The following is a 24689-nucleotide window of genomic DNA, read 5'->3' as shown; positions in this document are numbered from 1 at the left end:
CTTCATGCTGAGCAAAGGTAAAAGTCATGACTCTCCATTAGGCCTTCTCTGATATCAGCGCAGTGGGGTGGGGTTCAGGTCAGTGGTACTTCCTTATAAACTGGCAGAGATGAAGTCCAGGCTCCCCACGTGGCCTTTGGTGACTTGGATGAAGCTACCATGTTTTCTGTGGTAGTGGGCAAAAGCAGAGAGGCTACTGTATAAAAAAAATAGTTTCTGTCTTGCTAGCTTGCCCTTCCCTGATCCTTTGACTAGAGACAGCAGGCTTTCTGCAGGGTTTTTCTATCTGCATCCACTGGCATTTCCAGGTTACTGGCTTCTTCAGTTCCAAGCTTGGGATTTATGAGGCAAAAACTCCGTGGTTCTAAGATGGTTTTGTTTGTTTTCCACATTATCAGTTGCTATTAAAAATGGTAAGTATAAAAATCTTGTTGAAAATTCTAAACCATGAACATCTCTACAATATTAAACAAACAGGAAATATTTCCAACTAATTTTTAAGACAACCTCAATTTCTCTTCAAAGTAAACATGAAAGGTCAATTAAGGCATAAAAACTATATATCTGAAATTTAAAACTGAAGAGAATCTTTTTTCCCTTAAAAGTTCACTGGGAAATAGGAACATTTAGAGGTGTAAACAACTCATAAAAATGAACTGACATATAGGAAACACCCAAAACTAAGCAAACATTTACTGAGATTCTATTATTATGTGATAGACATTACTAATAACCAATGTTCAACTCCTTCCCAGAAACTCACTACCTAGTTGGGGGGCGGGGGCGGATACAAAAAATGGAACACTTATAAGGGAAGCAGAAAGATTGAAGACATTAGGAAACTAGTAAAGGATTTTCAGCAGGGGAGAAAAATGGTAAACGACATTCCTCCCTCCCTTGCCTACCTTTATTACTGAAGCTAGGAAATGTCAAAGCTCACATTCTAAGCCTCAACTCCGATGAAGGATGGCCACATTCATACACTTCTGGCCAGTGAAATGCAAACCCACTTGAAAAGGCTTCTGGCAAAGCTCTTAATTTTCTGATATCCAGAGTTTGTTCTTGCCTTAAATCCAGCATGTACAAAACTGTGCCAGCCATCCTGTAACCCTAAAAGAAAGGCCAAAAACATCGCAGGTAACACAGTAATGACACCATCGAGCTACTCAAGCAAAGCCTGCAGCCCTCTCCAGATTTGTTATTCAAAATAAGTCCATTCAAGTGATTTAAGTTAGGTTTTCTGTTATCTGAATATATTCTTGACCAATAAAAGTTTTAAGAATAAATGTATATTTCAGAATGGCCATTCCTGAGTTATTATGGAGGACGGATTGGAAGGGGCAAGAATGACACAAGGAGACTTAAAGAAAATATTTTTATTTTTTAAATCCACAAGGAAAAATTCCTGTTCTTCTTTTTTAAAAGAATTGATTTGCCTTCAGAGTAAAAGCACACCAGTTTACAAACTACATTTGTCCAAATTAAGTAAATTCAATAAATCTTATGTCAATTCAGTATCATTAATACTGAATTCAGTGTTACTGGGTAAATTGAACAGCAACTCTAAATTGATCAAAAAATGACATTAAAAACTTTTTTCTTGTAGTTTTTATAGTAAATTTATAGAACTGTCAAAGTTAAAATCTGACCCATACTGATTCATATTAGAAATATGTGTGAAGTTACATGATTTTTAAAGTTTCTATTTCAAAATAAATTCTAGTACTTGTCTAGGTAGCACAAATGGGCTTTTCCCCATATTTGGAGTTTCAAATTTAGATCATTCATATGCTATGTAATACTGGGCACAAAACTGCCATTTTCTCTAATTACTAATTAAGTATTTGGCTAGCATTTCTGTTGTTGCAGGAAAATCTTGAACTGGTGTTAATGGTATAGTAAGTTTCTTTCACAATTCAACCAACTGGCAGAGATCACTAAATTTACTGTCTTTTAATTTGTTCAGCAATCCTCCAATAAGCTGACATTGATTCATAGCACTGCAACTGTACTCATGACATCTCTCAGAGAAACCATTTCAGAAAACTGAGCCCAAATACTTTCAAACTGTATCAAACAGTGCAACAAAGAAATAAGGGAAACACAACACTCATTTAAAAATCCCAGTGAAATCTGACATTGACCTAACCTAGCTGGAACACCAGTTATTGTGGCAAAAAGTTTTTTTTTTCCTCATCTAGCTGAAACTTTTGATAATTAATTAAAATATAGCTATACACATTTGACTTTTCAGGCCATGAACTGAAGTTATTTCATAAGCTTTTAAGCCTGATGAGACAAAAGGTACTCCAAGTGTTCGTTGGACAGCAACTCTTCTGTTACATAACTCATCTAAAGCTAAAGAAAAGTACTTGTAATTTTTCAGCTTTTGAATCAATTAATCCTTAATACTGTTATAAATTTCTGTATTCCATAAGCAACGTTTGGTGACAACTAAAGACTGTACTTTTTTTCAGAAGATATTTTTAGGTTTTAACTCATAAATTTCTAACAATTTCTATAACTGAAATAATATTACTATCTATCTATGTAAAGCTAGTTCTTTTTCATGCAAGAATTCAAGCTGTTACACATCTGGCCAAATTTAACATACTCAATCCTTTAAAAAATTTTTGTTAGAAATTTCACTGAGATTTCAGGTGCCTAAATTTCAATTCTTTTTTGACCTTTGAAAGGTAACTTCATTCATTCATTCATTATGCATTTTCTGGGACTGTCTCAATACTGTCGACTTTACTGTCTTATTTTTTGTTAAATTACAGCTTGTTTTTCTCTGCCGTAACAAACTGCAATCATCATTCACTGTGACGATGCCACATACCTTCCTCCAGTCTTTCTGTTTACTGTCCTAGCTGCAGTCCTAGCTTCTGCAGCTCTACTGGTTCTTTTTCAGTAGGCCTTCATTTTAAACTAAAAATTGTTCATATTTATATCTAAAACAGAAAAATAATTAAGCACCTTATTTTAATCACCAATTCTGATTTACAAAAGTAATCACTATAATTCCTTTCGTCAACCAAAAATATTCAGATAAACACACTATGTTACATTGATTCAAAGGAAAAAATAATTTACACTGAATACATCCACTGATACTAACCAGTGATTGTTTGTACGTAATACCAGACTTAGCACACTCTAATAATCACCCCTTAAGCAAGATAACAAACTTAAAATGTATTTTTTAAAAAACAAGTGAGTTCAATAAAATATTTTACACTATTTTCCTTTTTATATTTAATTAAAATTAAATATTTGCTTCCTTAGTCCTAAGGCATATGTTGCTAGTGGTTACCATATTTGATAACATATAGGGAAATGAAAAAGACAAAAGCCACAAGGATTGTAGTTTTTATTCTATTTCTCTTTTATTTGCTATAACTTTCAGGGCTTAGAAGAAATTTATATCCTTACTAAACATAAAACAAAGCAAAAGTGGAATCATTGGATGTTCTTATAGAGTCCATGAAATACATATTCGGCCTACTCTAGCAGACATGGGCCAATCTCTAAAAACCCACTACTCCAAAAATAATCAACTTTATCTCCTTGGAGAATGCCTTTAAACAGTAATATACGGACAAAAGTTTAACAACTGACTTTCAAAATAAAAATTTATGTATATATAAAGTGTGCAGAACACATAACTTACAAATAATAAATCATACACAATCCTCTTTCTGGCCAGCTTGCAGGATCTTAGTTTCCCTACCAGGGACTGAACCAAGGCCACAACAGTGAAAGCACCGAGTCCTAACCACTGGACCACAAGGGAATTCCAACACAATACACTTTAAGTTTCAGAGAGCCAGCTGATTCTCATAGGCTCTTGTTGACTTTTGCTGAACTCCCTATCTATAGCTAACCTGTGGTTGCAGTTTGACCAGGATTTTACAAAGGCAGTTGCATCCCGACCAGCTAATTCTTTTTCCAACAAATTTATTGTCATTAAATCAGATATATGATCTATAGTTAAACTGTTTCTCACCCTTATACAAATTATGTTCATTAAATTGAAACCTTTCAGCTTCTGCACTACTTCACTACTGACTACAATGGTGCTATTAGCTTTTTGTATGGTTTTAGGAACTGAAACATTGACTTTATATTATTATTTACAAATTCCCCAAAATCAGTCAAATCAATTTCAAATTTTAAAATTTCACACAAATAATTTTTTTTCACCAGTTATCCATGGTGAAGTTATTTCTTCATAAGGCCATGTAGAAGGTTCTGGCAAATCAAATTAAAAATACTTTCATCATACTTCCTGTTTGATAAAAGACATAAGTTCATGTGTTGAATTATATTTTCTAGTAACATGTTCCTAGGAAGGGCATTCAATTGATTATTTCTATTAAATGGAATATCTTTAAACTTATCTGATTTAATCAAACCTTCAGTTTGAGATTCATGCTTTCCAGTACCAATTTTTAAAATTTCCAAGGTTTTTATTGTGCATTTGATCAATTTTTGTGCTTTCTGAATGTTAGTTGAGCTTGACTGTAGTGCAGTTGAAAGTAGTCAAAATTCTTCAAGAATGTCAATCATTAAAGGTTTTACAAGATATTGGAATGTTAGGTAACCTCTTTGCCAAACCAGAATGCGAATGAGAAAAATGCAAATATATACAGGATATGCATTCCACACAGCAGTAGCAGGTTGCAGACTACAAAATGCCTACTTTGGTCCCTTTACCTGGCCAATTTTAACAAGTTCAACTTCAAGATCTTTAGGTACATTCCCTAAAAGCTTGTTTTGATTTTTATTAGGTGGATGATAATTGGAACAACTTTTATCAAGAAATATTTTTAAATGATTCACTTGTTTTATTTCAGATATTGAGTCATCAAGTGACAAATGCAATTGATGGTTTAAACAGTTCCAAATAATAATTTCAGGAAAATTTTCTAACGACTTCGTGGCTACTCCAGACTTTCTACCCAGCATTGTATTAGTACCATCAGGATAAAATGCAATTAAATTTGCTTTCAAATACTCATTAGTGAAGCCACAATCATTTAAAGTACTCGATAACGTACTGAAGATACATTCTACTGTGGCGGACACCAGTTCCTTTAAAGTAACAAACAACATAACTGGTGCAGGAGCTGACTATACTGTGTACTGGACATAAATCACGAGGGTCCTCTTCTTTCAAACTGCGGATGCCTCATCAACTATAAGACAGATTTTGGCCTTCTCTTCTATAATATCCTTAAAGATTGTCATCTTCATTTCTTTTGCAGCATGCACTGCTATTCTCACCCCATTTCTTCTTGTAATTCTATTGCCTCTGCAATATCAGACTAAGGTCTATTATGTTTTACTAAACTATAAACTGTCTTGAAAACTTTTACAGTAGCATCAACATTTTTATTACATTATTTATGCACTAAATTAGAAACTGAGTCATTAATTGATTCCTTTAACAATCCTGAATTTTACCATGGGCTTTAGAAACATCATGCTCCTTAATTTTTTTTCTCAGAGAAGCCTGTCTAATAGTTTTATAATTGTCATTAGGGGTTACCAAATATGCAATCCACTCCTTGGACATGTGAACATGATCTTCTGCTTTTAATCCCAAATGCTGAACTGTTGAGTAATCCTTACATCCTAATTTACCTTCTTTTATTTCAAGCCATTTGTACTGTTCTGTAAACATAACCACTTGTTTTTCATTCCAACAATCTGGAAGCACAAGATTATCCATTTTTTCCTTTGATGAAGATGACGGCTTTTCTTCAATGATTGGTTGTTCAGCATATTTGAAATCCAATTCCTTTGACTTAGACAACTCACAATAGTTCTTATTACTATCGCTACTTTCTGTATCTGTTTTCACCTTCTTCGCATTTAAAAAATGCAAAAATAACCCTGTCATTTTGTCATCCTAGGAACAAAATCTGAAAAATAATTTTACAAATATAAATAAAATTTATGGTAACACTTTTAGGTTAATGCAGAAAGTTCTGTTAATGATTTCTTAATTTAATTATTTTAAATTATTTTAATTATTTTAATTATTTATAATTAAATTTTAATTATTTTAATTATTTATAATAAATTTTATTAAATTTAATAAAATTTAATCTAGAATACTTACCTTGATTTTCAGTTTGTGCCTATAACTTCAATGACTTGTTAATTTCTTGAAAAATCCACTATCAGTTTTTTAAATTCTATTGTCAATAATAATGTCATAAAATCTGGCTTAATTTTTGATTATTACCCAATTCAACATAAAAGTTGCTCATATTATTTACAAGACAGTTCTAGTGTGAAAAATGGTTGATATTTTCATGTACATGATTAAGAAGAAAGTTAAAAAATATACATCTCAGAACTCCACTCATTCATCAATGATATATCAACACTTTTGTTGAATCAATGAACAGTTTTCAAATACTGCAAGATTTCCTCAATTTTTCATACAGAATAGCGTCTAGTAGTTAAGACACATAACACATTTTTAAGCTTAATCCATATTAAGATTTCACCTATCACTTTCTTCAGTTTAGACAATCAACAAGTAAACCAACCCCTACTTTGCAGTCAACTACCTCGCTGTAAATACTCCCATCACCCTTCAGGAGCACACCATTATACAGTGTTTCTACCACACAGTACAACAGACGTGAATAACCTCAAGTGTGTAGACATTAGGTTATGGAGAGATTTGCGTATCTATTACCTTAAATGTAATGATAACCTATTTACTTTCAAATTTGTATACACTTGAACTTTTTAATTGAAGTACAGTTGATTTACAATGTTGTGTTAGCTTCTGGCTTACAGAGAAGTGATTGAGTTATATATATTCTTTTCCATTATAGGTTATTACAACACAAAATAGGACCTTGTTGTTTATCTTCTTTATATGTAAAAGTTTGTATCTGCTAATTCCAAACTCCTAATTCATTCCTCTCTCCTCTTTGTCTTTCATAACTGTAAGTTTGTTTTCTATCTCTGTAAGTCTATTCCTGTCTTGTAAATAAGTTCATTTGTATCGTATTTTAGATTCCATATGTAAGTAATATCATACTTGTCTTGTGCTTGTCTTTCTGACTTATTTCACTTAGTATGATAATCTCTAGGTCTATCCATGTTGATGCAAATGGCATTACTTCATTCTTTTTTATGGCTGAGTTATACTTGAAGTTTTAATAATATCTATGTTTAACAATCAGCTCAAATTTAACAATTGATTCTTGCAAGCCAGTTCAAGCCATGTCCAGAACATACTGCACTTAATGACAGAATTGAAGAAACACAAACATACTTATATCACTACAATAGGTTCTAGGCTCTTTATCATCACTACAGATCAGATCAATGTATTCAAGAACAGGTATTGATGGTCTCTCCTAAAAAGGAAGTCAGCAGACTTACAAGTCATGAACAATCATTGAAACCACATGTACATTTACAATCACTGGGGTTTTTTGGTTGGAATTAACAAGAGTTCCTATGAAGAGGAGGCCTCACAGGTGGCACAAAATAATCAGAAACAGAAGCAGCAGACGTAAAGATTCAGAGAAGACCAATATGCAAAATGACAAAACCCGAAAAGAGCCTAAATATACATAGAGGGGAAAAAGCCAAATATTCCTTGGAAATAGGGAAACAGTCCAAGGATAATGTTAAAAATACAGATATCATGGTACAGTATTTTACAACTGGGATGGTTATCAATAATCTTTTAGATCTCTAAGCTCAAAATCATGGAGTTCTTTGACAGTTCGGCTTCATCCTCTTTATCTTTATGAAATCAAATATCAAATTTCCTCAATCCTTTCCTAACACACATACTACCTTCAACATCAATAGGGCCTTAAATACCCCAGTCAAAACCTAGATTTTATTCTACAGGCAAAGGAATCAAATCAGTAGTGTTGAGATGGGAACCACATTAGAGATGTGTTTCAGGGAGATTAGCAGAGTATGAAATGGGGGATTAGTTAACAAGATAACCAATTCAGACAAACAGTAATGTAGTACTAATGTAGAGTGAGGGCAAGGAGAACAGTGAGCCAGCTGGCGGCCTCTTCTGTAGTACACTGGACTTCAGAAAAATTACGCCAAAGGTACTGGTGCTCTCTGTACTCCCCAATTTTCATCATTCCTTCCTTTCAGCATATTGTGTTTCAGTTCAGTTCAGTCCCTCAGTCGTGTCCGACTCTTTGAGACGCCATGGACTACAGCACGCCAGGCTTCCCTGTCCATCACCAGCTCCCAGAACTTGGTCAAACTCATGTCCATCGAGTCAGTGATGCCATCCAACCATCTCATCTTCTGTTGTCCCCTTCTCCTCCTGCCTTCAATCTTTCCCAGCATCAGGATCTTTTCCAAGGAGTCAGATTTTCACATCAGGTGGCCAAAGTATAGGAGTCTCAGCTTCAGCATGAGTCCTTCCGATGAATATTCAGGACTGATTTCCTTTAGGATTGACTGGTTTGATCTCCTTGCAGTTCAAGGGACTCTCAAGAGTCTTCTCCAACACCACAGTTCAAAAGCATCAATAAACAATATTGTGTTTAGTTTGGCGTTTATATATATGGCAATATACAGAGATGATGCTATGCCATAATGCAAACTGATGGCTGGAAAATTAGATTTATATGAGAAAACTAAGAAACGTAAACCAGAATACATCAAGGAGTAACATTCTTCTTGATAAAAGATATAAAAAGAACACAAAAATTTTTTGTATCTGACAACACTCAAGCAGAGACTTGTACCCAGTAGCATTTCATCTTTGCTGGATGGTACTATAAAAAATATAGTAATAAAACACATCCTGATGGAACCCAGCATAGGATAGGGTGAGAGGAAAGTAAATTCTGATCTGAATGTAGCTTAAAATAGAATTGAATTCTAATTTTTCTGTGCCACCATTTAAATGCAACAGGAATATTTTTACTAGATTCTTCTCATATTGTAATTCCACTCAGAGCATATAATTCACTTCTTATGGAGCTGTCAAATTTTTAATCCTCTATTTGTAAACAAAGCTATTTCTAAGAGGTTCTATCAGGTTGGATATACACTCCTCTGGATGCAAAAATACAAAAAATTCTCTATATTTAAAGTAAATTTAAATTGAGTTCTAAACCTCAGCTGAACACAAGTGGATATATTAACTGTCAGAATTTACAACATAATTATGCATTTAAACCTCAGAGTATGACACTAAAATTGTACCTATTTTTCCAAATTAATTTTATAGAATTTTACTGTATTTCTCAAAGTAAAACACATATCATGAACACTTACATTACGCATATCTAGAGGTGCACAAAACACCATCAAAGTTATCATGTCCTATTCATTGTCTTTACACCATAGTCAGAATCTAAACTATTTTTCCTAATGACCCCTGCAGTTCTCTTTCCTAATGTTTTTCAGTACGAAAACAGACATCATGGCTCTTCAGTTTCCATAGCTGCATCATTTATTCCTCACCGCATGGGGAGGTGAAGTCAGCATACAGTTCTTGGTACCTCAAAGCTCCAAGTGTCAAGAAGAGAGTATCATATGAACAATTTTGGGGAAGAACATCAAAGAAATGATCTGGTAAAGAATTTCTATATAACCCTAACAAAACAACAAAAACAAAGTTACCACAATCCTTCGGGAGGGAATTTTGTTTGATTTAAAACCAAGTCATTTACATGAGTGCCCTAAGCCTATGTGTGTTTCTCAGTCAACAGGAACCCAGTTAAAGAAAGACTATACTTTTAATAGCAAACCTCAACTAACTATATTCAAAAAGAGTAGTTCACAGTAGACACATTCTCCAGCTAATTGAGATACTACTTTAAGCAGAGACTTTGTAAAACTTAACAGTTTGGGATGGAAATTATCCTGAAATATATCACAATACCCCATTTGGTTATTGCAACCAATGTTTTACTGTGTTCAGAGCTACCTATTGGCACCCCACTCCAGTACTCTTGCCTGGAAAATCCCATGGACGGCGGAGCTGGTAGGCTGCAGTCCGTGGGGTTGCTAAGAGTCGGACACGACTGAGCAACTTCACTTTCACTTTTCACTTTCATGCATTGGAGAAGGAAAAGGCAATCCACTCCAGTGTTCTTGCCTGGAGAATCCCAGGGACAGAGGGGCCCGGTAGGAGGCCGCCTGTGGGGTCGCACAGACACGACTGAAGCGACTTAGCAGTAGCAGCAGCATACCCCTGCACCAACATTAGGGTTCCCAAGCCCCACCATCAAATCCTCATTCCATAGGTCTGCAGCGGGGAGCAGGATTCTGCACACTTCCCCTCCCTCATGCTTGAAAACTCTGTCAGAAGGGGATAAACACAGAAAGATACAGGATGCTCCTGTGATGCAGGCCCCTCACTGTGAACCTGGCCTGCGGGACTGTGATGTAACAGGGTGACCTCAGAGCTCAGTGAGGTCTTCAGGGCACCTGCCCCCACTCTACAGAGACACACAGGCTCTGATGCTGACCTCCTGCAGCCCGCCTCCTTCCCCATCACTAGCCGCCCCTTCTCCCTAACCTGGGGGCCATCTTGCAGAAGTTACTCTGGTCTCAATTCAAACACAGTCTTAGGAGACCAGAACCCTGCGCACACCAGCGGCTCCATGTGCAAAGGAGAGGAGGAGGCGTGATCCAGGCTCCAACAGGCCCGCAGGCCACAGTCTCTGGGATGCCTAAGGGGGCGACCGAGACCTCTCTCTGGGCAACCGCTCTACTCCTGTGCCCTGCTCCATAGTGTCCAGTCTGATACCCACTCCTGTGTCCTGCTCCACGGTGTCCACTCTGATACCTGCTCCTGTGTCCTGCTCCACGGTGTCCACTCTGATACCTACTCCTGAGAGGGTAACAGGCAGGAAGGCCAGGGGTCTCCAAATGGAGGAAATAGCCTGCAAGTGTCAGACATTTTATCTCTCTTAAGCGGCAGGAGGAAACAAACTACGGATATTTTTTCCTTCTCTATACAAATTTAAAAGGAGGTTTCTCTTCAAATACTGTGTTGCCATAACAACACCTGGTTTCACCTGAAGTTAACTATTTTCAAACCTAGAAACAACCAATGCCTTTTTCTTATGGAAATGTTTGTCTTAAGCTATGCTAATGTAGTATGCATTTACCCCAAACTCTATGTCTTCAAGTCGGTTCTGCCTCTCGGCTCAGAACATACTTGAAAAACCAGTTTGTTATACTCAGATATTGTTCCCCTAATCTATGTAAATGAAATTATTTGTATGGTAATCTGCCCTTCTTCAAGATTCAAGTTAATCATTTTATGGCCCAGGATGAATCATTTGGTGCCAAGATTATCCCAAAAAGGGGCCTGGTGCCATTCTGAGTTTTAAGACACTTCTTTCTTTTATTAACAGACTGCTAGTGACTGCTAGCTGCCCTGGTGGCTCAGAGATTAAAGCAGTCTGCCTGCAATGCGGGAGACCAGGGTTCAATCCCTGGGTCCGGAAGATCCCCTGGAGAAGGAAATGGCAACCCACTCCAGTACTCTTGCCTGGAGAATCCCATGGACAGAGGAGACTGGTAGGCTACAGTCCACGGGGTCACAAAGAGTCAGACACAACTGAGGGACTTCACATACATACAAAAGTATGTTGTATGTATATAACATCCAGCTGAAGACTAGCAGGGGGGTACTCTTTCTGCCATCTTTTGATGCCTATGTCAGAAGCTTTCTCTATCTCCTTTATACTTTAATAAAACTATTACACAAAAGCTCTGAGCAATCACGCCTCGTTTCTGGCCCTGGATTGAATTCTTCTCCTCCAGGGGCCAAGAATCCCAGCGTCTTTGCATGATTCAAAAACAACCTTTCACTCCTGTGCCCTGCTCCACGGTGTCCACTCTGATACCCACTCCTGTGCCCTGCTCCACGGTGTCCAGTTTGATACCCACTCCTGTGTCCTGCTCCACGGTGTCCACTCTGATACCCACTCCTGTGCCCTGCTCCACGGTGTCCACTGATACCCGCTCCTGTGTCCTGCTCCAGTGTCCACTCTGATACCCACTCCTGTGCCCTGCTCCACGGTGTCCACTCTGATACCCGCTCCTGTGTCCTGCTCCACGGTGTCCAGTCTGATACCCACTCCTGTGCCCTGCTCCACAGTGTCCAGTCGGTATGAGACGTCCACACGTTTGCTGGACGATGAGTGAACAGGCGAGGGGAAATCACATCGTGGCTTGTCCCGCACAATCTCTGACTCGGGAAAACCCAAACACCGCTGCTACTTACACTCACAAACTGGATGTCATCTTCGTTTTCCTCCACGGCTGACTCGGACGCCTCAGGCCCAGCTGGAAGGGACACATTCTATTATCTATAAAATTAGCCAAAACACGGTTATCCAGACAACCACGGCTTGCAGGAGGCGATTTTTCCAAAGGGAATGAAAAGGCAGAGCTCTCGAGGAGACCGCCTGGAGCCCCAGCCCCCGCGACCCGCCGGAGAACAGCGCTGGCGCTGGGGACCGCAGGCCCCTGCCGGCCCCTTCTCCAGAGGAAGGAAGCCTGCCCACAGGGCCAACGGGCCTCGGAACCCGCGCCGTGCCCTCGGTTCCCCAGTCCCCCGGAGCCCAGGCTCCTCAGGACCCTAGAGTCCCCAAGTCCCAGGTCCCGCACAGCACCTACCGGACTCTGGCTCAAGGCCGGACCCAGCCCACCACGCATTTCCGACCCTGCGTCTCCCGTCTCCCGCAGTCGTCGCTGCCACCACAGCAGAAAAGACCGCTAGCCGCGCCCGGCAGAGGCCCCCCGCTAGGGTAGCGGCGCCCAGCCTCCCTTGCACAGCGCCCGCCTCCTCCCCGCCTTCAGGGCCTCTGGGAACTGTAGTCCGCTCGGCCAGCCTCGCCGCAAGAGCTACTGGGAAATGTAGTTCCGATCGCGAGACCGGTCGGCGTGCGGAGTGGCGCGAACAAGGAGCTATGAGGCTTGCGCTCCTCCTAAAGCCTGTGCTACTCAAGTAAAATCATAGCGGATCTTTCTTTTCCAGCATCCCCCCCCCCCCCTTCTCTCTCTTTTAAACCAAAACTATCGTCTAGATACTTTATAGTGAGATAGTGGCCAGGATTTTGTTTATAATTGATTGTTAAGTCGCTCAATCCTGTCTGACTCTTTGCAGCCCCATGGACTGCGGCCTGCCAGGCTTCCCTGTCCTTCACCATCTCCCGGAATTTGCTCAAGCTCATGTCCATTGAGTCGGTGATGCCATCCAACCATCTCATCCTCTGTCTTGCCTTCAATCCTTCCCAGCATCAGGATCTTTTCCAATGATGAGTCACTTCTTCCCATCAGGTGGCTGAAGTATTGGAGTTTCAGCTTCAGCATCAGTCCTTCCAATGAATATTCAGGACTGATTTCCTTTAGGATGGACTGGTTGGATCTCCTTGCAGTCCAAGGGACTCTCAAGGATCTTCTCCAATACCACAGTTGGAAAGCATCAATTCTTTGGCTCAGCCTTCTTTATGGCCCAACTCTCACATCTAAACAACTGTAAATAGATAAAATGTGTGAAAACCAGTATTAACTGAGAACATGCAGAGGTTTTTCTCCTTTCCCATCAGTCTGTAGTCTGACAAACCTGATTCTGTATCACCACAGAATCACCTTTATGATCCTGGCCTGCAGTAAGCAAGGTCATACAGTGGCGGAACCATGGGGCATCTCAGGGGATATGAGTGTCATTATTATGAGATTTTAGGGAAGGGTGTAGGGAGGTGAAATGTTGGTGAATCAGTGTTCTCATAGGGTCATAGTCAACTTTAGGGCCATGTGTAAAGGGTTCAGTATTAGGTCTGGGTTGCACAGGGTCTTGCCAACTTGGGAACTTCAGGTTAATATAGATACTTGATATATATATATATATATATATATATATATATATACACACTTAATATAGATCATTTGATATGTCCAGAAACTCCTGCACTGGGCATGAGATAGGCTGGTTCTCTGTGTTGAAGAGACCAGCCAACAGAAGGGTATTTCACTCTTCCTGATATATTTTCAAAGAACAAAGTGTCTCATACTCTGATTTTAGAGAACAAAGTTTCTCGTTGAGCAGGTAAAAAGCTCTATTTATCAAAGCCACTTCGACTTTCTGCGGTGTTTCTTTGGGAGGAATCTTGTCCCTTGTTAATGTTTCAGCAGACTTTATGTGCACGAGTTATTTTTGCCCAGCAGACATTTAATTTCTTGTGGGAGATCTCTTCTGCGGTGTAAATGAGAACATGACATGGCTGGTATTAGATTCAACTGTTTTTTTATTTTTTTTCTTTCTTATTCACATATTGCACAAAGAGTGCACAAAAAGTACAGGTGTATTTGTTCCAACTTAATTTGGGGCTTGTAAAGTTGAGAACAGGATGACCTCCACAATGACCTCCCCAAAAGCTGCAGGTAAAGTAACCGTTTCTAAATCCCTTAAATGTCTAGGAAAGATTTGCATTTAAAAGGTTTTCCTAATGTTCTAATAAGCATTCAGTAGAAATGTACTGTGATAGTTTGCTGGCTGGGGGGTGAGGGGTGGGGGTTAGTGGGGGACAGGGGTGAGGGGTGGTGGGGGGATAGTTCAGTTAAGCTCTTGGAAAACAACAGCCAAGTATGTGTCTAGAGCCTGAATGGGCTCATGACCTTCAGTTTGGTATTTGTTGAGGGGACAGTCATTTCCATTTAGGATACTCAGATGGCACTAATGCTAAAGAACCCACCTGCCCATGCAGGAGATGTAAGAGATGCGGTTTGCATTGTAAGGGGTTGGGAAGATCCCCTGGAGGAGGAAATGGCAACCCACTCCAGCATTCTTCCCTGGAGAATCCCAGGGACAGAGAAGCCTTGTAGGCTACAGTCCATGGAAGAGCAAAGAGCCAGACACAACGGAGTGACTAAGAACAGCACAGCATAGCTATGACTAACAATGCTGAGCATCTTTTTATGAATTCCTTTGCCATTGGCTTCCCTAGTGGCTCAGATGGTAAAGAAACTGCCTGCAATGTGGGAGACCTGGGTTTGATTCCTGGGTTGGGAAGATCCCCTGAAGAAGGGAATGGCTACCCACTCCAGTATCCTTGGGGCTTCCTAGGTGGTTCAGTGGTAAAAGAATCCACCTGCCAATGCAAGAGATGCAGGAGACATAGGTTTGATCCCTGAATCAGGAAGATCCCCTGGAGAAGGAAATGACAATCCATTCCACTGTTCTTGCCTGGGAAACATCTTGGACAGAGGTGCCTGGCAGGCTCCAGTCCTTGGGATTGCAAAAGAGTCGGATATTATTTAGTAAATAAACAACAACAGCAAGTATCTTCATTGATAGTGTCTGTTAAAACCTTCTGTTCATTATTTAAATGGGTTATTTGTTTTCTTTTTTTAAAAAAAATATATATTGTATTGAAGTATAGTTGACTTACAATGTTTCAGGTACACAGTAAGGTGATTCAGATATACAAATACACATTATTATTTTTGAAATTATTTTACGTCATAGATTATTACAAGATATTGACTATAGTTCCCTGTGCTGTATAGTAAACCTTTGTTGCTTGTTGAACATTCATTTTTGAAGTAGAAATCTAGCATTCTATTCATAGTAAGTCAAACAAATGGAATCAAAATGTCATAAACTTTTTAGTTAGGCAAAATTAATGTTTTCTAAAATATATATTGCTGGGAAAGATTGAAGGTGGAAGGAGAAGGAGACGACAGAGGATGAGATGGTTGGATGGCATCACCAACTCAATGGACATGAGTTTGAGTAAACTCCGGAAGTTGGTGATAGACAGGGAGGCCTGGTTTGCTGCAGTCCATGGGGTTGCAAAGAGTCAGACACGACTGAACAACTGACCTGAACTGAAAATATGTATTATACATACATATATATGTATACAAAAGCTTTTCTACTACACTTGATACAAAATTGAGAAAGAATAGCCAAAAAAGAAGATGAGATGGTGAAACTGGAAAACATAAACTAAATGAAATGGGAGCACTGACTATGAAATAGAAAAAGTGAAACAAACTAGACAAAAATAAAAGATCATCATATAGTCCAGTTGTTCTTAAATGAAAAAAAAAGCAATATCTTAGCATTTGTGTTTTTCAAAAAATTTCAAAATCTGATATGCAGGATTTTAAAAAGTGATTACAGGTTTTTCTATTAGCTCCTAGTTTTGGTGATAGAGAGTTCTATTATTTTCTGTTGAACAATCATGACACAATGGTATTAAGTAGTAATATTTACATAATCATAAGAGTAAAAGATGTTTATCAATTTTCACAATCAATAACCAGGCAAAAAATAAAAATTACAATTGCAAGCCATAATGGGAACACGATTAACTTAACAATATAAAATAATTACATACAATTTGTGGGGGGGTGGGTGGGGTGGGTGTCAGGCACAGTGATGTGATAAGTGGAAGTGCATACATGCACACGTTTTCATGCACCCAGCCTGTCTATCTTGTTTGGTTGGTGTATTTAAACTATTTACATTTAAGTTAGTGATTGATATGTATGATCCTATGACCATTTTTCTTAATTATTTTGACTTTATTTTCTGTACATATCTTCCTTCTCTTGTGTTGCCAGTCTAGAGAAGTTCCTTTAGCATTTGTTGCAAAGCTGGTTTGGTGGTGCTGAATTCTCTTAACTTTTGTTTGTCTGGAAAGGTTTGATTTCTCCGTCAAATCTGAAAGAGAGTCTTGCTAGGTAGAGTATTCTTGGATGCAGATTCTTCCCTTTCTTAACTTTAAATATATCATGCCATTCCCTTCTGGCTTGTAGAGTTTCTGTTGAGATGCCTGATGGGAGTTCCCTTGTATGTTATTTGTCATTTTCCCCTTGTTGCTTTTAATATTTTATCTCTGTCTTTAATTTTTGTCAGTTTGATTACTATGTGTCTCAGTGTGTTATGGGTTTATCCTGCCTGGCTGTCTGTGTTTCCTGAACTTGGTTGACTATTTCCTTTCCCATGTTGAGGAAGTTTTCAGCTATTATCTCTTCAAATATTTTCTCAGGTCCTGTTTCTCTCCTCCTTCTGGGACCCCTGTAATGAGAATGTTGGTGCGTTTAATGTTGTCCCAGAGGTCTCTTAGGCAGTCTTCATTTCTTTTCACTTTTTTTTTTTCTATATGCTGTTCTGTGGCAGTGATTTCCACCATTCTGTCCTCCCAGTCATTTATCCATTCTTCTTCCTCAATTATTCTGTTATTGATGCCTCCTAGTGTATTATTCATCTCTGTGTGTTTCTTCTTTAGTTCTTCTAGGTCTTTGTAAACATTTCTTGCATCTTCTCAATCTTTGCCTCCATTCTTTCCCCGAGATCCTGGATCATCTTCACTATCGTTATTCTGAATTGTTTTTCTGTAAAGTGCCTATCTCCACTTATTTAGTTGTTTCTCTGGGGTTTTACCTTGTCCCTTCCTTTCACCTGAGACATAACTTTCTGCTTTCTCATTGTGATTAACTTTCTGTAATACATTTTTGTTTTAGCTTCTGTGATACGGTACTTCTTGTTGCTTCTGTCTGCGCTTTGATGGATGAGGCTAAGAATCTTGTGTAAGCTTCTTGACTGGAGGGACTGGTGATGGGAAAAACTGGATCTTGCTGTGGTGGGCAGGGCCTTCCTCAGTTCAGTTCAGTTCAGTTGCTCAATTGTGTCTGACTCTGTGTAACCTGTGGACTGCAGCACACCAGTCTTCTCTGTCCATCACCAACTCCCAGAGTTTACTCAAAATCATGTCCATTGAGTCAGTGATGCCATCCAACCATCTCATCCTCTGTCGCCCCCTGCTGCTCCTGCCTTCAATCTTTCCCAGCATCAGGGTCTTTTCCAATAAGTCAGTTCTTCACGTCAGGTGGCCAAAGTATTGGAGTTTCAGCTTCACCATCAGTCCTTCCAATGAGTGTTCAGGACTGATTTCCTTTAGGATGGACTGGTTGGATTTCCTTGCAGTCCAAGGGACTCTCAAGAGTCTTCTCCAACACCACAGTTCAAAAGCATCAATTCTTTGGTGCTCAGCTTTCTTTATAGTCCAACTCACACATCCATACATGACTACTGGAAAAATCATACCTTTGACTATATGGACCTTTGTCGGCAAGGTAATGTCTCTGCTTTTTACTCTGCTTTCTAGGTTTATCATAACTTTTCTTCCAAGGAGCAAGTGTCTTTTAATTTCATGGCTGCAGTCACCATCTGCAGTGATTTTGGAGCCCAAGAAAATAATGTCACTGTTTCCCCATCTATTTGCCATGAAGTGATGGGACCAGATGCCATGATCTTCGTTTTCTAAATGTTGAGTTTTAAGTCAACTTTTTCACTCTCCTCTTTCACTTTCATCATGAGGGTCTTTAGCTCTTCTTCACTTTCTGCCATAAGGGTGGTGTCATCTGCATATCTGAGGTTATTGCTATTTCTCCCAGCAGTCTTAATTCCAGCTTTTGCTTCATCCAGCCCTGCATTTCACATGATGTACTCTAAGTTATATAAGTGATGCATGGAAGTTAAATAAGCAGGGTGACAATATCCAGCCTTGATGTACTCCTTTCCCTATTTGGAACCGGTCTGTTGATCCATGTCCGGGTCTAACTGTTGCTTTTTGACCTGCATACAGATTTCTCAGGAGGCAGATCAGGTGGTCTGGTATTCTCATCTCTTCAAGAATTTTCCACAATTTGTTGTGATCCACACAGTCAAAGCCTTTGGCATAGTCAATGAAACAGAAATAGACATTTTTCTGGAAGTCTCTTGCTTTTTTGATGATCCAGTGGATATTGTCAATTTGATCTCTGGTTCCTCTGCCTTTTCTAAATCCAGCTTGAACAAAGCTTTAATCCAGTTATCTGCTGATGGGTGGTATTGTAGCTCTCCCTCCCTTGTAGTTGTTTGGTCTGAGGCGACTCAGCCATGGGATCTATGGTAGGGTTAATGGCAAACTCCAAGAGGATTTTCAACAAGGGGGACCTTCCAGTGCCCCGGCTCCTGTGGTAAGGCTCTACTGACCCACACCTCCAGAGGATGCCCTCACATGCTAGCAGGTAGCCTTGGTTCAGTCTCCTGTGGGGTCACTGCTCCTATCCTGTGGGTCTTGGTGCATGCTAAGTTTTATTTGTGCCCTCCAAAACTGGAGTCTTTGCTTCCCCTCATCCTCTGGAAGTCCTATAATCAAATCCTGCTGGCCCTTGAGGCCAGATTCCCTTGGGATTCCCAGTCTGTTTGTCAGATCCCCAGGCTAGGAAGTCTGACATGGTGTTCAGAACCTTCACAACAGCTAAGAACTTCTTTAATATTACTGTTCTCCAGTCTGTGAGTCACCCACCCGGCGAGTATGGGATTTGATTTTATCATGATTGTGCCCCTCCTACCATCTTGCTGCAGCTTCTTCTTTGCCTTTGGATGTGGGGTATCATTTTTGGTGGGTTCCAGTGTCCTCCTGTCAATGCTTTTTCAACAGCTAGTTGCAATTTTGGTGGTCTTGGAGGAGGAGATGAGCACACATATTTCTACTCTGCCATCTTGAGCCCTAAATGGATTATTTATTTTCTTGTTGAATATTGAGAATTGCTTATTTATTTGGGTAAAAGTCCTTAACAGATCTGTGATTTGCAAATATTTTCTCCCAGTCTGTGGCTTTTCTTTCCATTTTCTTAAAGTTGTCTTTCAAAGAGAAGTTCTTACATTTGATGAAGTCTAATTTATCAATTTTTTCTTTTGGTGGTGTATTTAAGAAATATTTGCCTCAGCTCAGTTCAGTCACTCAGTCATGTCTGACTCTTTGCGACCCCATGGGCTGCAGCACTCTGGGATTCCCTATCGTCATCAATTTCCAGAGCTTGCTCAAACTCATGTCCATTGAATTGGTGATGCCGTCCAACCATCTCATCCTCTGTCATCCCCTTCTCCTGCCTTCAGTCTTTCCCAGCATCAGGGTGTTTTCCAATCTTTGCCTAAGAAGTTACAAATATTCTCATTTGTTTTATTATGGAAATTTTAGAATTAGGTTTTAATTTTATGTCTGTGATCCACTTAGAATTCATTTCTGTATATGGTGTGGGATATGATATGGATATGTCATTGTTCCAGGACCAGTTGTTGAAAAGAATAATTTTCATTTGAATTGCCTTTGCACTTTGTCAAATACCAATTGTCCATATTCATGTGGGTCTATTTCTGAACTTTGAATTATATTCTGTTGGTGAAATTTATCTATTTTGATACCCAGTACACACTATCTTCTTGATTACTATAGTTTTTCAATAAGTCTTGAAATCAAGTAATGTTGGTCTCTCAGCTTTATCTTCTTTTTCTAATTGTTGTAGATGTTAAACTTAGCAACATTTTGTAGTTTTCACTGTCAGATGTTTCATATATCTTGTTAACTGCTAAGTATTTCATATTTTTTGTGCTATTATAACTGGTATGATTTTTCAAATTTAAATTTCTGATTGTTCATTGTTATTACAAGTAAAACTTATTTTTCTTTCCAGGCAGATGCTTTAACCCCTGAGCCACCAGGGAAGCCACCTTATTGAGCTATAATTGACAAATAAAAATTGTGTACATTTAGGTGTTCAACACGATGTTTTGATATTATTAAACATTGTGAAAAGATTCCCACAAACTGATTAACACATGTGTGTGGTGAGAACACTTAAGATCCACTCTTAGCAAATTTCAAGTATGCAAAACATTATTGTTAACTAGAAGGCAATGGCACCCCACTCCAGTACTCTTGCCTGGAAAATCCCATGGATGGAGGAGCCTGGTAGGCTGCAGTCCATGGGGTCACTAAGAGTCGGACACGACTGAGTGACTTCCTTCCACTTTTCACTTTCATGCATTGGAGAAGGAAATGACAACCCACTCCAGTGTTCTTGCCTGGAGAGTCCCAGGGATGGGGTAGTCTGGTGGACTGCCGTCTATGGGGTCACGCAGAGTCGAACACGACTGAAGCGACTTAGCAAAGAGTCATCTATACATTAGTCACCTCTCTGTACATTAAGTCTCCAGAACTTATTCATCTTATAATTGGAAGTTTGTACCCTTTGACAAACATGCCCTCATTCTCTTCACACCCACAGCCCATGGAAACAACCATTTTGCTCTCTGTTTCAATAAGTTCATTTTTTTTAGATTCTTCATATGAGATCATATGCTATTTGTCCTTCTGTGTTTGGCTTATTTCACTTAGCATAATGTCCTCCAGGTTCATCCACATTGCTGTAAATGGCAGGATTTCCTTCTTTTCTAAAGTGGGATAGTATTCCACTGTGTGTGTGTGTGTGTGTGTGTGTGTGTGTGCACGCGTGTGCACTCAGTCGTATCTGACTCTTTGTGACCCTATGGACTGTAGCCCACCAGGCTCCTCAGTCCATGGTATTCTCCAGGCAAGAACACTGGAGTGGATTGCCATTTCCTCCTCCAGGGGATCTTCCCAACCCAGGGATCACAGCTGCATCCCCTGTGTTTCCTGCATTGCAAGTGGATTCTTTACCACTGAGCCACCGGGGAAGCCCACTCCACTGTGTATCTATACGGTATTGTCTTTATCCAGTCTTCTGTCACCAGATGCTTAGGTTGTTTCCACATCTTGGTTATTGCAATGATGGTGCAATGGACATAGGAGTTCATATATCTCTTTGAGATATAGATTTTATTTCTTTTTATTTATATTACCCAGGAGACACATGCTAAATCATATTGTAGTTCTGTTTTTAATCACTGTACTGTTTTCTTTAGTGACTGTACCAATTTACATCCCATCAACAGTGTACAAGAATTCCCTTTTCTCTGCACATTTGCCAGAGCACTTATTATCTCTCTCTCTTTTTTTTTATAATAGTTATCTTAACAGAAATGAAATGATATCTCCTTGTGGTTTTGCCTTTCATTTCCGTGATGATTAATGACACTGAGCACCTTATCATATAACTGCTGGTGATTTGTATGTCTTCTTTGGAAAAATATCTATTTGTTCATTTTTAAATTGAGTTATTTGTTTTTTGCTATTGAATTGTAAGAATTCCATATATAGTTGGATAGTAATCTCTCTTTAAGGAGAAGGCAATGGCACCCCACTCCAGTACTCTTGCCTGGAAAATTCCATGAGTGAAGGAGCCTGTTAGGCTGCAGTCCATGGGGTCGCTAAGAGTCGGACACGACTGAGCGACTTCACTTTCACTCTTCACTTTCATGCATTGGAGAAGGAGGTGGCAACCCACTCCAGTGTTCTTGCCTGGAGAATCCCAGGGATGGGGGAGCCTGGTGGGCTGCTGTCTATGGGGTCGCACAGAGTCGGACACAACTGAAGTGACTTAGCATAGCATAGCATAGCAATCTCTCTTTAAAGAGATTTGGTATGTGGTTTGTGAATATTTTATTCCATTTTGCAGGTTGATTTTGGTTTGTTGATTGTTTCCTTTGCTGTGTCAGAAACTTTTTAGTTTTAGTTTGAACTTATTTGTTTTTGAACAAAAATTTTGAAGTTTTAGTTTGAACTTATTTATTTTTGTCTGTGCTTCTGGTGTTGTATCCAGAAAAATCATTGCAGAAGACCAATGTCAATGAGCTTTTCTCCTACATTTTCTTCTATCAGTTTGCATTTTCAGACTTTAATTTAGTTTGAATTAATTTTTGTTTATGAAGTAAGATAAGGGCCCAATTTTATTTTTTGCATGTGAATAGCCAGTTTTCCCAATGCTATATATTGAAGAGACTGTTATTTCCCCATTGTGTGTTCTTGGTACCCATGCCAAAACTTAGATGTCTGTATATGGAGTGATTTTATTTCTAAGTTTTCTATACTGTTCTATTGGTCTATTTTTATGCCAGTGTCTGTTTTTATGCCAGTATTATACTGTTTTGATTACTATAGCTTTGTAATATAACTTTAAATCAGGAATTGTGATGTCTTCAACTTTTGTTTTTCTTTCTCATGATTTCTTAGGCTACTCAGGAGTTTCGTGGTAACATAAAAATTTTAGGACTGTTTGTCCTATTTCTTGAAAATGCCATTGGGATTTTGATAGAGATTACGGTTGAATCTGTAGATCATTTTATGTAGTTTGGAAATTTTAACAGTATTATTGTTATAATCTATGAACAGACCAGTAGGGGTGTCCCATTTGTGGGGTCTACATGTGAGGTGTCCCACTCCACTGGTTGGCAGGCCTCCTGGGGGAGCCTGTCAATCAGTGGGTTCCTTGGCCTTTTGTTCAGTTTAAGCCTTCATTGCTTGTGATTCTTATCTCTCTTCCCTGCACCACAGCCTCTCCCCTATTCAGCCATGCCAAATACGTTGGTATTCTGGAAGGGCAAGAAAGAAGTGGGCCTCTTAGCCAGCATTCAGCATAACTTATTTGGGCCAGCTCATTCACTATCTCTCTCTTACCCATATGGGAGACATCATGAGTCAAGGAGGTTTCCCTTGGCACTAAGCTGCGCCAGTTTGGGGCGTGGTGATGTGAGTAAAGTGAAACTGTTTTTACCATCTTCAGTCTGTCTATTCTTGTATTTCTTTTGTTCAATGGTGTGCTGGAACTTCTTTGCTGGACCTGGGGGCTCTCATCCAGAATGAAAATACAGGAAAGATACTCTCATCCATGGATGAAAATGATGATCAGTTCAGTTCAGTTGCTCAGTTGTACCTGACTCTGTGTGACCCCATGTACTGCAGCACACTGGGCTTCCCTGTCCATCATCAATTCCAGGATCCTACTCAAACACATATCCATCACATTGGTGATGCCATTCAACCATCTCATTTTCTGTCGTCCTCTTCTCCTCCCACCTTCAATCTTTCTCAGCATCAGGGTCTTTTCCAGTGAATCAGTTCTTGCATCAGGAGGCCAAGTATTACAGTTTCAGCTTCAGCATCAGTCCTTCCAATGAATATTCAGGATGGATTTCCTTTATGATGGACTGGTTGGATCTCCTTGCAGTCCAAGGGACTCTCAAGAGTCTTCTCCAACACCACAGTTCAAAAGCATCAATTCTTTGGTGCTCAGCTTTCTTTATAGTCCAACTCTCACATCCATACAAGACTACCGGAAAAATCATACCTTTGACTATATGGACCTTTATCAGCAAGGTAATGTCTCTGCTTTTTTACTATGCTTTCTAGGTTTATCATAACTTTTCTTCCAAGGAGCAAGTGTCTTTTAATTTCATGGCTGCAGTCACCATCTGCAGTGATTTTGGAGCCCAAGAAAATAAAGTCTGCCACTGTTTCCATTGTTTCCCCATCTATTTGCCATGAAGTGATGGGACCAGATCCCATGATCTTAGTTTTCTGAATGTTGAGTTTTAAGTCAACTTTTTCACTCTCCTCTTTCACTTTCATCAAGAGGCTCTTTAGTTCTTCTTTGCTTTCTGCTATAAGGGTAGTGTCATCTGCATGCCTGAGGTTATTGATATTTCTCCTGGCAATCTTGATTCCAGCTTGTGCTTCATCCAGCCTGGCATTTCGCATGATGTATTCTGCATGTAAGTTAAATAAGCAGGGTGACAATATACAGCCTTGATGTACTCCTTTTCCTATTTGGAACCACTCTGTTGTTCCATGTCCAGTTCTAACTGTTGCTTCTTGACCTGAAGACAGATTTCTCAAGAAGCAGGTCAGATGGTCTAGTATTCCCATCTCTTTAAGAATTTCCCATAG

General features: G+C 39.3%; 1 protein-coding gene across 1 annotated transcript in view; it reads right to left on the bottom strand.

Annotated features, from left to right (window-relative positions):
• Positions 1–936: 936 nt before the first annotated feature.
• The window catches only part of KIAA1586 (KIAA1586 ortholog), a 44650-nt gene continuing 20897 nt past the window's right edge, over positions 937–24689 (bottom strand). Inside the window, 14 exon segments of the mRNA XM_070360979.1 lie at positions 937–1110; positions 3780–3871; positions 3874–4122; positions 4125–4189; positions 4191–4269; positions 4272–4593; positions 4595–4650; positions 4653–5288; positions 5291–5455; positions 5458–5917; positions 7299–7391; positions 12269–12330; positions 12664–12986; positions 14061–14182. Coding sequence (XP_070217080.1) covers positions 937–1110; positions 3780–3871; positions 3874–4122; positions 4125–4189; positions 4191–4269; positions 4272–4593; positions 4595–4650; positions 4653–5288; positions 5291–5455; positions 5458–5917; positions 7299–7391; positions 12269–12330; positions 12664–12986; positions 14061–14182 — 2898 coding nt within the window.

The sequence above is a fragment of the Bos mutus genome, chromosome 23 (assembly GCF_027580195.1).
Source record: "Bos mutus isolate GX-2022 chromosome 23, NWIPB_WYAK_1.1, whole genome shotgun sequence".
In the NCBI taxonomy this organism is placed as follows: domain Eukaryota; kingdom Metazoa; phylum Chordata; class Mammalia; order Artiodactyla; family Bovidae; genus Bos; species Bos mutus.
The sequence above is the reverse complement of the archived record's forward strand: the minus strand, read 5'-3'. Positions and strand labels throughout refer to the sequence as shown.